This window comes from Clupea harengus, chromosome 22, assembly GCF_900700415.2.
Source record: "Clupea harengus chromosome 22, Ch_v2.0.2, whole genome shotgun sequence".
Classification (NCBI taxonomy): domain Eukaryota; kingdom Metazoa; phylum Chordata; class Actinopteri; order Clupeiformes; family Clupeidae; genus Clupea; species Clupea harengus.
Window position 1 is genome coordinate 16913445 of NC_045173.1, and position 17500 is coordinate 16930944.

The following is a 17500-nucleotide window of genomic DNA, read 5'->3' on the forward strand; positions in this document are numbered from 1 at the left end:
CACTGTTAGGCAATTAAATTGCGACATAATTTACCGTGGACCAAAACTATGAGCCAATAATTACCTTAAAATGCACAGAAAGCAGGCCTACTGATGGGCGAGTGCATTTCCCTAGGAAAACATAACAGTGTTTCACTGTGTACTGAAGTAAATTGGGCTTGTTAATGAGGCAACAGATATTGGGCTGGTGTGTCTGTGTGTGTGTGTTTGTGTGTGTGTATGTGTGTGTTTGTGTTTGTGCGTGTGTGTGTGTGTGTGTGTGTGTGTGTGTGTGTGTGTGTGTGTGTGTGTGTGTGTGTGTGTGTGTGTGTGTGTGTGTGTGTGTGTTCGGCGTGTGCGTGTGTGAGTGTGAGTATGCGTGTGTGTGTGTGTGAATTCCTATTCGGTTAAAAACAGAGGTGGGGTAAAGTAAGGCCACATGCACATGAACAAAAAGCAAGACACACACACACACACAAATAAACACACACACACTCACACACACACACACCTTCACACCCTGCTATCATGAGCGTATGTCAGCAGCACTTAGTCACCTCCCAGGCCCATCCGTCTTGGCTCTCCTCCGCCACCCCGCACGGATTTGCAATTCAATTTGCTTGAGTGATGCCACGGGCCGCGGACAGTGCTGGGGGCAACCTTGTTTTACAGCCCGAGACAAATTCAATTTACACGCTGAACGTGGGGCAGGGGTATATGAGGTGAGGTGGGGGGTAGGGGGTAAATTTAAGACGTGCTTCACATGTGTGCATCAGGGAACCTATAGAGGAAATAAGAGTGGAGTGAGGGAGAAGAGGAGAGGAGAGGAGAGGAAAAAAAAGGAGAGGAGAGGAAAGGAGAGGGCCGCTTTAGAGAAGATTAACTAATGCATGTGTGGTAGTGGATTTCTCCATTTTGCACCAATCCCACGTCATCAACCTGCGTGCTGACGGAGCTTCCGCTCTCCACCCACAATTTGTGGTGCTGTGCCACCCGAAGAGCCATCCATACACAACACACACACAGACAGACACACACAGACATACACACACACACACACACACACACACACACACACACACACACACACACACACACACACATACGCACGTACACACACATATATATACATACACAACATCTACTGTATGCCTGCAACAACCACCAATACATCCACACGTGACATCCACACATACCATGCACCTTGGGAATCATAGCAAAACGCAACTCGATGTGGCACATCATCAAAACATCAGTAACATCAGAAACACTATTTCATTTCAAAGAAACAAGTGGGGGAGACTGCAAAGGATACTACACTGTGTATTATCTGACAGTCCGAGCTAGTCAGCAGGAAGTGGAAACCATAAAGATGGGGGGGGGGGGGGGGGGTTAGAGAGGAAGACGTGGTGAGGAGAGCACTTGGAGGAAAGAAGATACAGACCGAGAGGAAGAAAAAAAAGAGTAAGGAGAGAGAGATAAAGTAAGAGAGAGAGAGAGAAGAGGTATTTGAGGAACGAGTGCAGGCGGTCTAGAAACCCAGGTCTCCTTAAATGTGCAATGGGATCGTGTTGTAGGGGGAGGGAGGCACCGCGCAGAGCATGCAAGATTTACAGCTATGGGCTTTTAACAAACCTCCGGTCCCTGCTGCAGAGCAGAGCAGAACCAGCCCCAAACCCAAGACACAAAAGCCATACTCTCTCACACACACACACACACACACACACACACACACACACACACACACACACACACACACACACACACACAAACACACACACACACACACACACACACACACACACACACACACACACACGTACTTCTACACTCTCACACACACACACACACACACACACATATATGCTCTTTTCATGTGCAAAACCTCAACAAAACTGCTCAAATTTTATGCAGATAATAAATACGTACAAAATATATACATTTAATGTATATACTGTAGGATATACTACAGAGGAGTTGAAGGGGCTGCAGGAGCTGAACACCGGAACACACACACACACACACACACACACACATATACACAGAGCCATGGACTCAGACAGAATCACACACTCTTCATATCAGCCACCAAGAGACATGCACACACACGCATGTGAAAGTGTGTGCACATACACGCATAAACCTCCCGCGCCACACAAAACCACAGCTCGTTTCAGAGCTCTGAAATATTCATGAGCGAGGTCTCAACAGGCCAGCATAGAAGAGGACAACTGAGAAGGAGAGAGAGAGAGAGAGAGAGAGAGAGCGAGAGGAGGAGGGGGAAGGAGAGAGGGGGGGGGGTAGAGACAGAGAGAGAGAAGAGAGAGAATTAATGCATTTTCTTTACATGAACCCACCCCCTCACCCCACCCCATCACCAGCCCAGCACACACACACGCACCAGCACAGACTCTCACACACACACACACACACCAGCACAGACTCTCACACACATACACACACACTAGCACAGACTCACACACACATACACACACACCAGCACAGACTCACACACACATACACAAACACCAGCACAGACTCACACACAAGCATGAACTGTACATAAACACACACACAGAGACACACACACACAGACACACATTGGTCTGGCTGGCGGCTGAGATTGTATGTCTAGGGAGACGCTGACTGGGGATCACACACTGTTGTGTTCTGTCCTTTTAGCGCAACTGAAAATAGATCTCTGGTCCAGGCTCTCCCTCATGAGGGGAACCAAGCACTTTGTTGTAGGCTTGGCTGTCAAAAAACAGACACTCACTCTCTCACACACATGCACACACACACACACACACACACATACACACCTATACGCATACCTGCACACACACACACACACACATCCTGGTTCCTTTTGAAATATAGAATACACATGATGAATGCCAAGGAACATTTTCAGCGTGCCGTTTCAGGATAGCTATAACAAATCAGTGCTAAATTGGGCAAACCTTTTTCTTTTACTATTTTCCTACAAAAATATGACCTCCTTGGGGGACGTTAATTATGATTTGTAAATCACCTTGCGAGCGATAACGCACTCAAACCATCAATTATTGATGCGCAGCTTCCCAATCTTGTGTGCAGTGAGGCTTTTGAAAGCTGGAGGAGCAATGGGGGGGGGAGCTGGGGGTTTAGGTGTCCTCCCAGGGAGACACCACACTCACTCAAGTACAAGCTGCTCGCCTGGGTGAGCTCACCCCTCCTCTGGCTCTTATGAGAGTTAGTTCCAGTAAAAACAATTACCAGCCAATTTGTCTCTGTAATCCCTCCGTAACAAGGGGTTGAATTGTGTCAATAATCAGGGGGGATAAATCCATGGGATGTGACATCCTCCATCTATATCTCATTGTCTCCTTTTTTGGACTCTCTGTCTCTGAGAAAGCATGTCTTGGTCTCACAGATTGTCCTTCGCATTCTGTGCAACTCATTTGAGTCCAAAAATGAACTGTTACCCTGACCTAACCAAATCCCCACACCCTACCCACATAGACACACACATGCATGAGCACAAACACACACACACACACACACACACACACACACACACACACACACGTGCACACACACACACACACACACACACACACACACACACACACACACACACACACACACACACACACACACACATACACACACTTGCATGCAATCTAAAATCTAAATGAAAAGTTAATGCCCACTCACGGCCTCAGCAGAATATTAATGCTCACCTCCAACCTTGTGGAGAAATAAGGACAGACAGACCAGGGAGAGAAAGAGGGAAATAAAAATACTCACTGATGAGACTGACACAGACAGAGGGAAGGGGAGGGAGGGAGTGAAGAGGAGAAAGAGAAACAGAAAGAGGAAGAGAGGGGAGAGACAGAGATACAAATATTACTGATGAACCACACAGAGACAGAGGAGGAGGAGATAGCGGGAGAGAAGAAAGAGAGAAGAGACACCCAGAGAAACCAGAGCATAAGCCCAGTACGGCTCAGAGGCGGTCACCAGAGCGCATCAGTGATTACGGCTCGCTGCAATTAGTCAGCTCCAGCGCTTGATGGTGTCCTAAACGTCTGTCCTTGTCCCGTTACTGCAGGTGTCTCACACATCTCCCCGTCTATACTCCACCTCACGCCATCGATGAAGAGCAGCCTCCGCAAGCCACTGTTCATCGTCAAAATATGTGGAAAATCCAGCCTCGGATTTTACTCAACTTTTACATTTCAATGAATTCTGACAGCTTTTCAACCACCAGTGTTGATGGATTTGCTTCTCCTCTCAATGTTGACCTCATCCAAGCAGCTCGTAAGTAGAGCAGGTGGAGTTACAGCAGAACCACCCTCTCCCAAGCCTCCCTTTAATGCTCCAGCACACACCATCACACTATTAGAGAGAGAGAAGCCAAACAACCAGCCTGCTGCAGGTCATCTGGAGCACTGTCACTGGACACGGATCAGGCCGGGCCGGGCCGTCAGATGGCAGCTTATAAATCAATCACAGCTCATCTCATCACTGCACACCACGCGTCAATAAAGCGCCCTCGAAAACCATGTCACCAACTCACACCACCACCCCCGCCACCACCACCAGCATAACGACTGCAAATACACCAGGGTAAATGTCACCGGGGGAATACACCAGGGTAAATGTCACCGGGGGAAGCCTGTTTGGACTGGGAGGCCCCCTGGCACAAAAGTGTGGGGGGTGGGGGTGTAGATGCAGGGAGCGAGAGGCTGGAGGCGGGGGGGAGTATGAGGGATCCTTGAGGCTGTAAGGGATGTGCTATTTGGATGTGTGCTCAGTAACAACATCCCAGCAACGTGCTAATGGGAAGGAGACACAGGAGTCATATGGAACATTAATCTGCCTCTTCATCATCATCCTTGTCATCATCATCATCATCATCATCAATATGCCTCACATAACAACATTAAGCCATAAACACAGGTCACCACTTTACAGTCATTACATTTCCACTCAGAAAGAGAGAGAGAGAGAGAGAAAAACAGAGACAAAGAGATAGAAAGAAAAAAAGAACGAGAGAAGAAGAGGATGGGTATATAACAGAGCATAAATAACAGGGAAGAAGGGAAGAAGAGGATAAACCGAAAAAGAAGGTCAAATGAAGAAGGAAAGAGAAAGTGAGAGAGACAAAGAGAAAGAAAGCGAAAAAGAGGGTGAGGCTTTTCTGGCTCTTGAACACAGCCGTCTCTGTGGTGGAGGCTGTATCTATGCCGTTCCTTCCTCTATGCGCCAGAGCCGTGCGTGTGCTCGGGCCTCCCAGGGCTGGTTCTGCACACTCTGAACGCTAACACAGGCTGGGACACTCAGCACTAGAGTTCCACACAGCTCTACAAAGCTCCACTAACCCACAGGTAGCTCTGCAGTGTGAAGCATCCCATTGTTTCATGCTACAGTATGTATACCTCAAGAACAGGCGCAACCAGCGGACAGCCACAATAGACATAATAGAGTCAAGTTTACAGTGAGATGAGGAAAAAAGAAATGATCCAGCATTCAATTCTTCTTCTACAGTCAGCCACTAAGCTACTGTTGGGACTTCAAAAGCAGCAGCAACGTTTGAGGGAGGGAGAAAAAAGAGAGATGGAGTCAAAGAGGGAGAGAGAGGAAAGGAGAGAGGGGGATAAAAAAAGAGAGAAAGCGCATACAGTACATCCCTCTTTTTGGTTTTTGAGCTGCCAGGGTTGGTGTAAGTAGCCTGTAATCATCACATGAGGCCTGGGCCTGTGTTGCATCAGATCTTTCCAGAAAACGTGTTCAGATGCCGCGCTTACCTCCTAACAGCTGGTCTCCAACCAGACTAACCCAAACACCCCTCAACTAAACAGCCTCCTTCTAGACCTCTGGGAAACTCTCTTTCTCTCTTTCTGTCTCTACTCTCTGTAGAGTCTGTGACTGTCTCTCCCTCTGTCCTCTCAGTTCAGGTCAATTCAGTCCGATTCAATTCAAATGCACTTCACAGCCATGACTAAAGCCTTTTGTGCAGCCAAAGTATTTCTGAAATTTGACAAGTAAAAACCAAGCAAACACAAACATATACAGTGGCCAACTGCACAAGTGTGTATGTATATGCATGTTTCTCTGTCCTCAGCCGCTCTAGTTAAGAGGCTTGCAGAGAGGCCTCCTGAGGTTATGCCGAAGCTGTTAGCAGCAGCATCAAGCCAACAGCACACAAACTATAAAAAGCAAACTCGGCAAATAGGGATTCAAAGGCCTCACAGCAGCTTCATCGCCACCCCCACCCACTTCTCCACCTCCTCCTCCTCCGCTTTCTCCACAGTCGTTCTCTCAACTTTCCTCTCTCCCTCTTCCCCTGTTTCCTCCCTCTTCTCCACAACTCCCTCAAATTGTTTCTCCTCTCATCTCTCCTTACTTCACCTTCTTCTCTCTCTCTCTCCTCTCTTTCTGAAGAAAACCCTAGGTTGATGAAGTCCCTGCAGGCTGGTGACGTGCAGGACCTACCCAGGGCAAATTTTCCCTCCCTCTCTCTCTCTCTCTCTCTCTCTCTCTCTCTCTCTCTCTCTCTCTCTCTTTCCTTTTTTTATTGGAGTGTTGGGGTTAAAAATAGCCGTTAAAAATGGGAGCGGTCGCAGAGGAAAGACAGAGGCTAGCGATGGCTTTGCAGAAACCACCGTAAATGACTATTCTCAAACGTGGGACACATAATCTGGGTCTGAGCAGAGTGTGTGCATGTGTGTGTGTCTGTGAGAACGCTCCAGTGAGGAATTTACCACATATGGGCACCACACACACACCCTCACACACACACACACACACACACACACACACACACACTCAGTTTGGCTGACTCTGTCAGTAGACACCACGGAAACTGCGTCAGCAGACAGAAAGCTCAGGTAGGGTACCGTCACAGTGTGTGTGGGGACCAGAGAGGAGGTGGATAGAAAGAAAATGACTGAAAGAAAGAACAAGAAAGAAAGTTAAAGTTTTAAATTGCTGTTTCATGATGAGATGTCTATGGAGAGCAGTAGGAACTGCTCGGTGCTTCGTCAGCCAACGACCCCCTACCACTACATAACATACACCTCTCTCTCACACACGCACACACACAGGCACACACATGCACACACACTGACTCCACACTAACAGTGCAGTCTCTGAGGAGAAAATAGAACATCTGTGTGCCTGAAGAGACCTAATTACCAGAGTTTGTCAGCCCATTAGTGGAGAGAACAAAGAAGGAGAGGAAGTCTGTATCTAGACTAACATATATACACACAGACTCCGTCAATTCTCCAAGGGACATATTATCAGAGAAGGCTACATCAGATTAGAAAGAAAAACGGTTCATGTCATAAAACGTGACTATTTTTAATAACAAAAAACACACAGTGATGATGCTAAAGCTGGCTCTGTCAGTTTATCAAACCCATTTCCTTTTTTGTCACTGCCTGGATGTACTGCCTATATCATCTATGTATAGTGAGCGCTGTTTTTCCATGTGCTACTGTTGCAAAGATCCATCTGACTCTTCTATATTCGATGAGAGGGTGTGTACACTAAGGGAAAGCTGGGGTGAGATGGAACTGGGAGGAAAGAGGTGGGGCGGGGTCCAGGGGGTGGGTGTTGGGGTGGGTGTTGAGGGGTTGGGGTTGTGGGGGGGCACTTAAACCTCTGAAGCCTCTGTAAATATTGATGGCTGGGGAGAAATCTGGGCTCCACCTCCTCCGTCATCCTGTCAGCTGCCACTGATTGATCAAATCACACTGCAAATCCCTTTAAATCCATACAAAAGCCAGCCTGATGCACGGTCCTGCCGATATGGTACACACACTCTCCCTCTCTCCCTCTTTCTCTCTCTCGCTGTTTTCCCTCTTCCCATTTGTTTTTTCATTTCCTCACACAGACATCGACTATGTCCTCCCTGCTCACTTCTCCTCGTCCTCCTCCTCCTCCTCCTGCGGCTCCTGCTCCATCTCTTTCTTCATTCTCTCTCTCTCTCTCTCTCTCTCTGAAACATTACACTAGTTATTTTGGGGGGGGGGGGGGCTGCAAGTCAGCCCTGAAGGCTGTCACACACACAAGGATATCAATCAGCCACAGCTCCTGGAGCCAAGGTCACCTTGACCAATGTCAGCTCTCCCCCCTCGAGGAGGGAGTCTCTCTAAAACCACTCGCACTCCTGCGTGCCTCTTCACGGCCACTGCAGCACAGCATCAATCAAGAGGAAGAGGAGCAGGAAGAGGAGGAGCAGAAAGAGCAGGACTATTCACAAGCCAAGTCCAACGTTTGAGGTTACGTTGGGACCTGCCACAAAGGAAAGGAAGTCTCTGGAACGCGAGGAACACAAGGATGAGACGCCGCACATTTCAGAGGTGTTCATATCTCACTTATCAGAGATGTCTGTTAACTGGACCATGAGTAGAAGAGTTCAGGGCAAAGACATGTACAAAAGCAAAGTGCACATGGCTATGCTAGCTCCATACCTGCATCGACAGTAGTTTCCTTAAGAGTTTTGATAAAAAAAAGTCTGACAATCAATCAAACCAAAACCAGAAGGGTTACTCTGTTCTTGACAGCAGCCTTACTGACTGAAGAAATTCTGTGATTTGGCATGGTGGTCGTGACTGTAAGTAGCTATAGGTCCACGTTTGACAGATGCGCCAAAGACAAGCAGCAGTGCAGTGTTGCCTGGCAGCCTGCAGGCACGCTGACATTTGAAAGTGAAGACCCAGGTTGGCAATAAAGAAAGGTGCCAGCTTGAGTGAACTCTGCAAACAGCCTTCTGAAGAGAATTAACTGCATAGATGGGACGGCAGCGACTGAAATGGAAACAAAGCTCAGGGGATATTGTGTGTGACGTGACGCAACGTGGAGTGGCGTGACGTGCTCAAGCGCTTCCCCTCCAAGTGCCTGTTAGTCCTCCTGAAGAGCCGTTTGACAAAGAGGAACGTGAAGAAAACAGATAAGGGCAAAAGATATCTGTTGACCTCCACAATGTTATCCCCCCCCCCCCCCAACATACACGCACACACATACACTCACAGACACTCACACATATCAATGTTGAGCACAGCACATGGCTTCATAGGCAGACGTCTTCCTCCACAGAAGACATCAAACGCTGTTGATGTGGTCTGTTTCATGCTCCACTCCCGAAGGCCGATTACGGCTTAATGTTTCAAGGGGCTTTCTACCGCATCAGCATTTAGAGTTAAAAAAAAGAAAAGCAAGAAAGATGTTCCATGCAGGCTGTGCGTATGCAAAGAGAACAAACGCATACTTTAACACACAGATGAATTAATGGGTGTGTTTGAAGCTATGAACAAACTGGGGGCGGATACCGTATATAGGCACACCAGATGCATACATGCATAAGACACCCACGCACACACACATACAAACACACACACATAAATGCATACACAAAGGCATAGGCCGACAGACATCCCATGACAACAGAGGTGAGTGGGTAAAGGATAAATCTTGGTCAGAGGCTTCCCTTCCTGCCAAAAGGAGTGTCATGGTAATGAATTCCAAAAAAGTGTTTCCTCCTGTGAGGTGATCAAGGCTGCTGCTAAATAAGCATGCCTCTCTAGCTGCACACGCCTCAATAAACTGACTCCACTTAAAAAGTCAATATGTGGTAATCATCTGCAAGTTAGTCCCACACAGCCAGGACATCAATGAGAAGGAAGAAAAGAGAGAGAGAAAAAACTTAACAGCTTAACACAAACGGACAAGCGCCCCCCTTTATCAGTCAAGCTGCTCGGATGCTAATGTTTCTATAAGCAGAAAGCACAACATGTTGCCGTCAGTAGGCTATGAGAGGCCGCGGTCTGGTGCTACAACTTAAGGCCACAAGTGCCTTCAGAAGCATCCCTCATTAGGACCTGAGGAAACTCTGCCACCACTGCCGCCTGTGCATGTCAATGAGCTAATTGGCACTTGAATGTCAAGCTCTCCATAGCAGTGCCTGGACCTTATCCTCACCAGCTCAACACTCTGAAACCAATACTGTGCCTGTGTGCTAGGGGGTGCTGTCCTTCTTTGTTAGGGTTCAAAGAGGTCAAGTGTCTGTGCTCAGTCTTTGCTGGGCATATGTAGGCTAACATAATATTACCATGACAGGATAATAGACTGTACAATATAGTTCGTCTTTAACATGAAAACATGAAACACCTGTCAATCTCGACAGATTAGCAGGAAGTTAACATAGACAGCTTTCTGTTAAATGTCGTTGGCTCTTTATAAAGCCCAGGTAATAGAACCCATTTGAAAAAGCAATGTCTTTTTGATGTTTTGAATGAAAAATACAGATGAGTTTGTAAAAAGCGGCCAGCTCCTACTGCGTGTATCTCATAGGCTGCGTTTATCTCTTCACATTAGCATGAGGCACGGAGTTCGGATCCACATCATTCTCTTCTGTCTGTAGGCAACACCCACTCACCACTCCTATCTGCGAGATGGAGAGGACCCGGGAGATCATCGTTCTAACGAATTCTGCATTCTGCCCCGGGACGGCATGGGCAAACTCCCCCACCAGCAGTAGCGCAAGGAGGGGGAGAGGCAGACAGCGCACAGACCTTCCCACAGTGGAAGAGTCCTCAGCCTGAGGTCATCCACCCCAAACACACACACACACAAAAGGCCCATCCTCTCATGTTTAGCCCACAAAAATCATCCAACTTTCATAGGACTCGAAACAGCACAGGTCCACGATTGTATGCATGAAGAGGTATGTATGTCATCTGCTTCGAATGGAAACACGGAAGGGCATCTTTGCCAACACTGTACTTTCGGAAAGCTCAGAAATATACCCCTTCTGACCTCAAATTATAGCTTAGCATGGGCTGTGCAAGAATGCAGAAATTGCCGTTCAAGCTGTCATATCGGGGCCCATTTGTTTAACAGCTCCTGTTAAAGACGTTTAGAGGAGTAGGGGTCATAAAGAAGTCTCGCTGCGACGTTAATGCCAATGATTGATTTATGCTGCACAGTTAATCAGTCTGATTAAAATGTGTCACTATGGTACAGTGCGCTTTCTGCCACTTTGATATATAGTTATAAGCACCATATTTGCACCACATTGGGATTCCAGAGTAATTGTATTTTACTTCCTCTTGTAATGTTATAAAACCCTTCGTTTTGCCTTCGAATGTCACAACCCTGGCTGGTAGAGAGATTCTCACTTTGGAGCCAAGTTTAAAATGGTACAAAATGGCACTGTTTAACGTTGCTAATTAAGTTGAGCGTGAACTTCTCAATTTTAAGTGCTTCGAACGCAGTGAGATAATGATGAAACCCTTACATTTCATGCTGAATAGCAAAGCTGGTTAGCTTACGCTAGCCAAAATTAATCAGATGTATGACATTAACGAATGAATTTCAACTCTCAACTTTGACAACAGTGGACTTACAACTAACCATCATATGGCCCTTACAAAGACATTATTTTCCTGACTGGAATAGAAACTCTGCCGAGAGACTGAGGTCTCTTGAACTTGAGTCACATTCATCTTTCTATGAACCCAAAAACCTACGATGAGGTATCATATCAGATGAACCACAGAATTACAAGGCAGGCATGCGTGTAATCTTCAGTAAATCCTTATTTGCGACCATGTCTATGAAAAACAGACAGTGACATCAGCCCGGGCAGGCTCTGCATGCTCCACCTCATCTCTGAGCTGTCACAAGGAGAGATCAAAAGACCTGACGGTGTCTCGCAGTTGTTCTACCCGGCTTCAGAAATGAATAGCGGCCCTGTCATGGCCAACTGACACTTCAACGCGCGTCTTAGCACAGTAAACAACAATCATCGGACAAGCTGAAGTAGACTGCGGGTTGTGTTAACAGCATTACAATGTTTTCTACCCTTTTGTGACTGTTCTAGTCTTCAGTCATTCTATTCGTAAGAAAACACTGAAGATAATATCCTTGAGATGTGCAGAGTTTAAGGTACTGAAATAGTGTTCTGACAAACGCATAGCATAAATCAGGCTACTTTCACAGACCCGCAACACAAAAAGTCTAGTCAATAAAAAAAAAAGCCAACAAACATTGTATTTACATTTGTAGTAGACCTATGCAAAGTCGTCAGGTTCATTATATTAGAATGACTAACTAATTAAAAAATTAAAAAAATGTAAAAATCCAGATTATCATGAAAAGAAACTGGAAGCTATGAATGTGTTTTTTTTAAAAGCCTTGTTGAGTCGACAGATAGGCCAATTAGCAAAGTTGCACTTACCGGAGATTTCGGTCTGTGGCAGTCCGGTTACACTGAAACCCTTGCCGGCGTAGAACTGCTTGACATCTGTACAACTCCTGGGTTTAGGAACCGTGTTCCCGGCACCGAAAACCGGCATGGTGAGGACGCACAGGACAAAAACCACGGTGATCCCCATTCTTAATAGGTAAGCACAGCACAGCGAAGTGCAAATCCTGCAGCAAGGTGTTGTGAAATTAGCGAAGTCCTGTCATGCGAAACACATCCAACACCGCTATCCGTTCGATGCTATCCGTGATTAAGCTCCGAGGTTGTGAGCGCAATAGCGAGTCCTCTGTTGTTAATGTCAGCTTTATTTGACAGGTTGGCTCGGCGGAAATATTCAGGGAAATTAAAGTGCACGCTGACAAATCTTCCCGGGACCGCTCTATTCAAGACTGCGGTAACCAGTGGATGAAACTTGGCAATCACAGTCGGGATATTGTACTGATGTTTCTTGAACCTAAAGACAAAATGACAACAGTTACAAGTTGAAGAATTCTGGTCATCACATATCACAATGCAAAACACAAACTAGAAAACTCGCATACTAACAAGACGGAAAAAAGCAGACTAGAGGATAAAATGTTAATGATAGCCCCGGAAAGGAAAGCCCGACAAGTGGTAGAGTGTAGCCTAGAGACGCGTTGGTGCTGTTTGCTCCAACGCGGCAAGCGTTTGCAGCGGGAACACAGCTTACTGTTAGATGCGGAGATGCTGCCCCTGCACTCCCGCTAGAACGAATGAGGCGGAGAGGAAAAGGCGAGAAAGCACCATCTGCAGGGCACCGACTTTGTGCTCAGACTGCGCGTCTGCCGTGAAGCTTCCCCACAGGATGTTGCATCAAATCTGCGACTTAGCCAATAGAGAAAGATTTTATTTCCCCCAGGGATCGGTCAACGGCCCTCAGAGCTGTCTCGTTGATATTATACTGACTGATACTCCACTCTCGCGGGTCTTAAAAAAAACCTGGTGTTTATGAGGGGATCCGGAGGGGAATCCGACTTTTGAGGAAGGTTTTGATGTAAACATATTTGCTTAGTCACTCATAAAAGCATTAAACACCTGTCTAGCCTATGACAGACAGGCAGAAAATGAACAAGGTGAGAGATGTTTTATTTTATTTTAATAATTACTGAAGGCCAGTGTTCTAATCTACATTTTGGGTTGAGGTATAAAAATCTGTTCAATGTGGAACCAGGCCTCGGTCGTTTCTGTACATTTTTTTTACTGAGATGTGTTTGCTTTTTGGGGGGGGGGGGGGGGGGTAATCAATAACTCAATGAATAACACAAAATGTATTAAAAACTCGTCAAGTAAAAACTGATTATAACATTTCGATAGTTGAACCACTCCAGGCTTGTGTGTTTTCCCACTTTGATCTCCCTGTGGCCTGCATGTGGCCTTGTTCCTCGCCAATGGCATTTAGAGTCACATTGAAACATTATGCAAGTTTCCACTTGTTTGACATCCATCACCTCTCCCTCCCTAAGCAGGCTCCCTGTTTTCAGTCATTTGCTAATCACTCAGCTCACAGACAGGGTGTGAGTCAAGGACTTAGAGTGCAAAACAGTATCTTTTTAAAGAAAGTATTAAACTTAAAACTCAAATGTGTAACAGATTTGGTCTAATATGTATTTCTAACTGTTTATTTATAGAAATATCACACTGGTAACCCAAAACCAAAGCAAAAGATGATGAAATGTTGAGGTAACGAATGTAAGGGTATAATGTGCATAGGCATGGTTGTAAAATATAACAGAAAACAATTAAAAGGCATAAAAACGAGCTTTGGTGTTCTTTAATTCAGCCAAAAAGCAGCATTGGTTCCCTCATAGCATAGTTTTCAGAAAACAGCATGGATCTTACATATAACTTGTTACAAACCACACCAATGAATATACAGCAAATTCAATAATAACCCACAGCATTTATGAGCCAATTTATATATTTAACGAGACTGTAATTTCATTCACAGCATTTTAGAGGTAGGGGTGTAAATATTGTAAACGTGCCTTGACAAGTTAGTGGCCCTCTTGGAATTAACTTGTACACAGTATAACAGGGGATGTTTGTTGTAAAACAATTTGCATTTTAGCATATTTCAGTGTGTAGTATTGGGTCATTTGTGTGAGTGTGTGTCAGTGTGTGTATTTAGGTTGTGCATGTTGGTGCATACCTGTGTGTTTGACAGAGAGAGGGCAATCTGTCAGACTGTGTGTTTGTACATTTGCAATATATGTATGTGTGTCTGTGTGTGAGAGAGAGTGTGTGTTTGTGAAAAAAAGAGTTCTGTTAGATTGTGCATGTTTGCACATGTTTAGTATGCCTGTGTGTGAGTGTATTCTGTAAGACTGCATGTTTGTACAATAGTGTGTGTTTGGGTGTGTGTGAGTCTGTATATATATGTGTGTGAGTGTGTGTGTATGTGTGTGCACTTGCATGAGAGCATGCTTGTGTGTGTTTGTGGTGAGCTCCTTGTCTGTGTGTGCGTGTGTATGAGCATGCCTGTGTGTATGTTTGTGGTGAGCTCCATATGTGTGTGTGTGTGTGTGTGTGAGTGTGTGGGCGGAGGCTGGCCTTTTGGAAGGCTCTGACAGAGCGCTGTCGCCGTGGACACATGATCGGGGTGTATGATGGGCAGCCCGGGCTGCTGACTCATGATCCTGCCCGCTCGTCGGTGGCCGCGGCAACAGCAGAACACTCAGCCCAGCCGAGCGAGTCATAAATAGCCACTTCCTGTCAGCCGGCCAACCGTCCGCCCAGCCTGTTTACAATGCCCTTTATGCCTGGTGTCATTAACGCATTGACTAGGCCCAGGGGCTTTAATTAGAACATCTTTGACTCACTCCAAACGCTATCTGCTTGTTCTTTCCTAGCACTCTCATCTCCAGTTACTCTTTTTGAGACCTCTTTTCCTATCTGGATGTGCTTTATTTTTAGCGCGTGTATTTGTGTCTGTGTGTCTCTACTGGGGGAGGGAGGGGGGATAAAAATGGAACCTTTACACAAACTGGTCATTATATAATATAGCAGGACCATACACACACACACACAGAGAGAGAGAGAGAGAGAGAGAGAGAGAGAGAGAGAACACGCACCAGCAGTACAACAGATGAAAGTGGCCAGTCATCGTGCCAGAGCAGAAGCTTTGTCCAACTAAACTCCGTCTGAGCGGTCCGAGCAATCGATGCTGTTTTGTAACATGTTTGTTGTATATTTTTTATTTTTTGTTTTTGGGGGGGTGGGGAGTGTATGGGCTGTCATGTGGCTCTGGGAGCGGTGTCAAACATAGAACACAATGAAGGAGATCAAACACTACACACTCAAACACACCCACACCCACCCAGGCCTCATAAAAGCATTAAAAAGGCTGTGATTGAGGTCAAAAGTGCTTGACTGAAAATCCCTAATCTTCTCTCCTTCACCCTCCTCTCTCGTTTCGGGCCATTTTTATGTGCTCCTTTAAGAGGCTTGCCTCCCTCCCCATGAGTGGAAGGTTTCATGTCGAGGCGAAAGGTTAGCCGGGGTGTGGTGGGGGGGGGGACAGCGATCGGGGCCCAGCGTTTGGCACAGGGGATTATTCAATTAACACACACACACACACACACACACACACACACACACACACACACACACACACACACACACAGAAGCCAGGGCTTGTTCACCAGTCTCTCCAGACTCCCTCATTTGAACTTTTATTGGATGTGACCATGAAAGGCCCCTGGCCTAATGAGGAGCAGGAGGCAGGGGGTGAGAGACAGCGCACATGGACGCACACACACACACACACACACACACACACACACACACACACACACACACACACACACACACACACACACACATATATGTATATACAGACACAGACACACACACACCCACATGCACAGACACACAAACCCACACACACAAAAACCCACATACACACACATGTACAGACACGCACATGTACACACATGTACACACACACATGTACAGACACACATACTCAAGAACACATACATTTAACCACACGCTTATATACAATACAATACACACACACACAAATAGTGTACACTATATGACACACACAAACACAAGCAATCCCACACACAAAAACACACTCTTATTAGTACATATGTGCTTGAACACACATTTTTACTTGACATGTATGTACTCAGACACACATTGTTTCTTCTGCCTCTATAACACACACACTCAGAGATTTTGTGCATTTTGAAAGCAAACTGCAAACAGACCCACATACAAAACCTGTATGTGCACACAGAAACATACAAATACTACCCAAGTATAAACAACAAACTAACAAAAATAGCCCCATGTTCATAAACACATAAACATGTACTAAATAAAGACACACGCTGTGTGACTGGTGATTGCTTTTTGGTCACCAGTGAGAGAAAAGTAAGCGTTGACATGTGGTCATGGCAAGCTTATCTGACAGGAAGTGAAGCAGCTGAACTATGCATTTCACCGCTCACTTCGGCACCACTCTTCAGATGCCGAACATCTGTCACATCTTTTTCAAATAAAGTGTTTGAAAAGTATACATGAAAGGGTTAAACAGAATTTCAGTATTTGGTAAATTATTATATATTACACTATAGATGCACACTGCACAAATACTGTATATCACAAAGTCTGCTTTCAGATGCTGGCTGTGGTTTCACAGTGGGGTTGTGGATGCACGTGTGTGCGGAGGGAGTGGCTGGCCTCACTGTCAGGTGAAGGCTGCTGCACTGCTGCACACACACACACACACACACACACACACACACACACACACACACACACACACACACACACACACACACACACACACACACACACAGCAAACTAGAATCAAGAACATACATGTTATGCACTGTGTGGTGTGGTCACTGGCATACACGTGGCCTCATTCACACACTGCGATCTCAGTGTTACTAATACACATCTACACACATCTACATATTCTCAAACGGTCTCTAATTGAGTCATAATGTGACACACTCATTAAAGTACTTCAGAGTCATCTTCCTTCAGAGCACATTTGTCAGCTTTTTAGAAAGGCGTCAATCTGCGTAACTAAGCAAGACATCTGGGAGGAGGCTTCAGGGACTCTTTGGCTCAGTCGTCTTTTCAGTGGCTTTTAGCGATCAGCAGTGGCCTATCCTGCTAGAAGTGAGAGACATCAATGTCTGATTCAGACATCCAGCCTCAACAGTGGCACGTCTGACAATGACATAAAATCCAGGTTTCAGTGTAGCAAAAAAGGGAGAA

The 17500-nt window shown here is 46.0% G+C and overlaps 1 protein-coding gene across 2 annotated transcripts in view; it reads right to left on the reverse strand.

Moving 5' to 3' along the window:
• The window catches only part of gpc1b (glypican 1b), a 75650-nt gene extending 62501 nt beyond the window's left edge, over nucleotides 1-13149 (reverse strand). The window contains exons 1-2 of one of the 2 annotated variants that reach the window (XM_012835345.3): nucleotides 12933-13149; nucleotides 12215-12695 (exon numbers count right to left, since the gene is read on the reverse strand). In XM_012835345.3, the coding sequence (XP_012690799.1) occupies nucleotides 12215-12371 (157 nt within the window). In that variant the 5' untranslated portion in view covers nucleotides 12372-12695; nucleotides 12933-13149. The other variant, XM_031560496.1, reaches the window with a different exon arrangement.
• Nucleotides 13150-17500: the final 4351 nt, after the last annotated feature.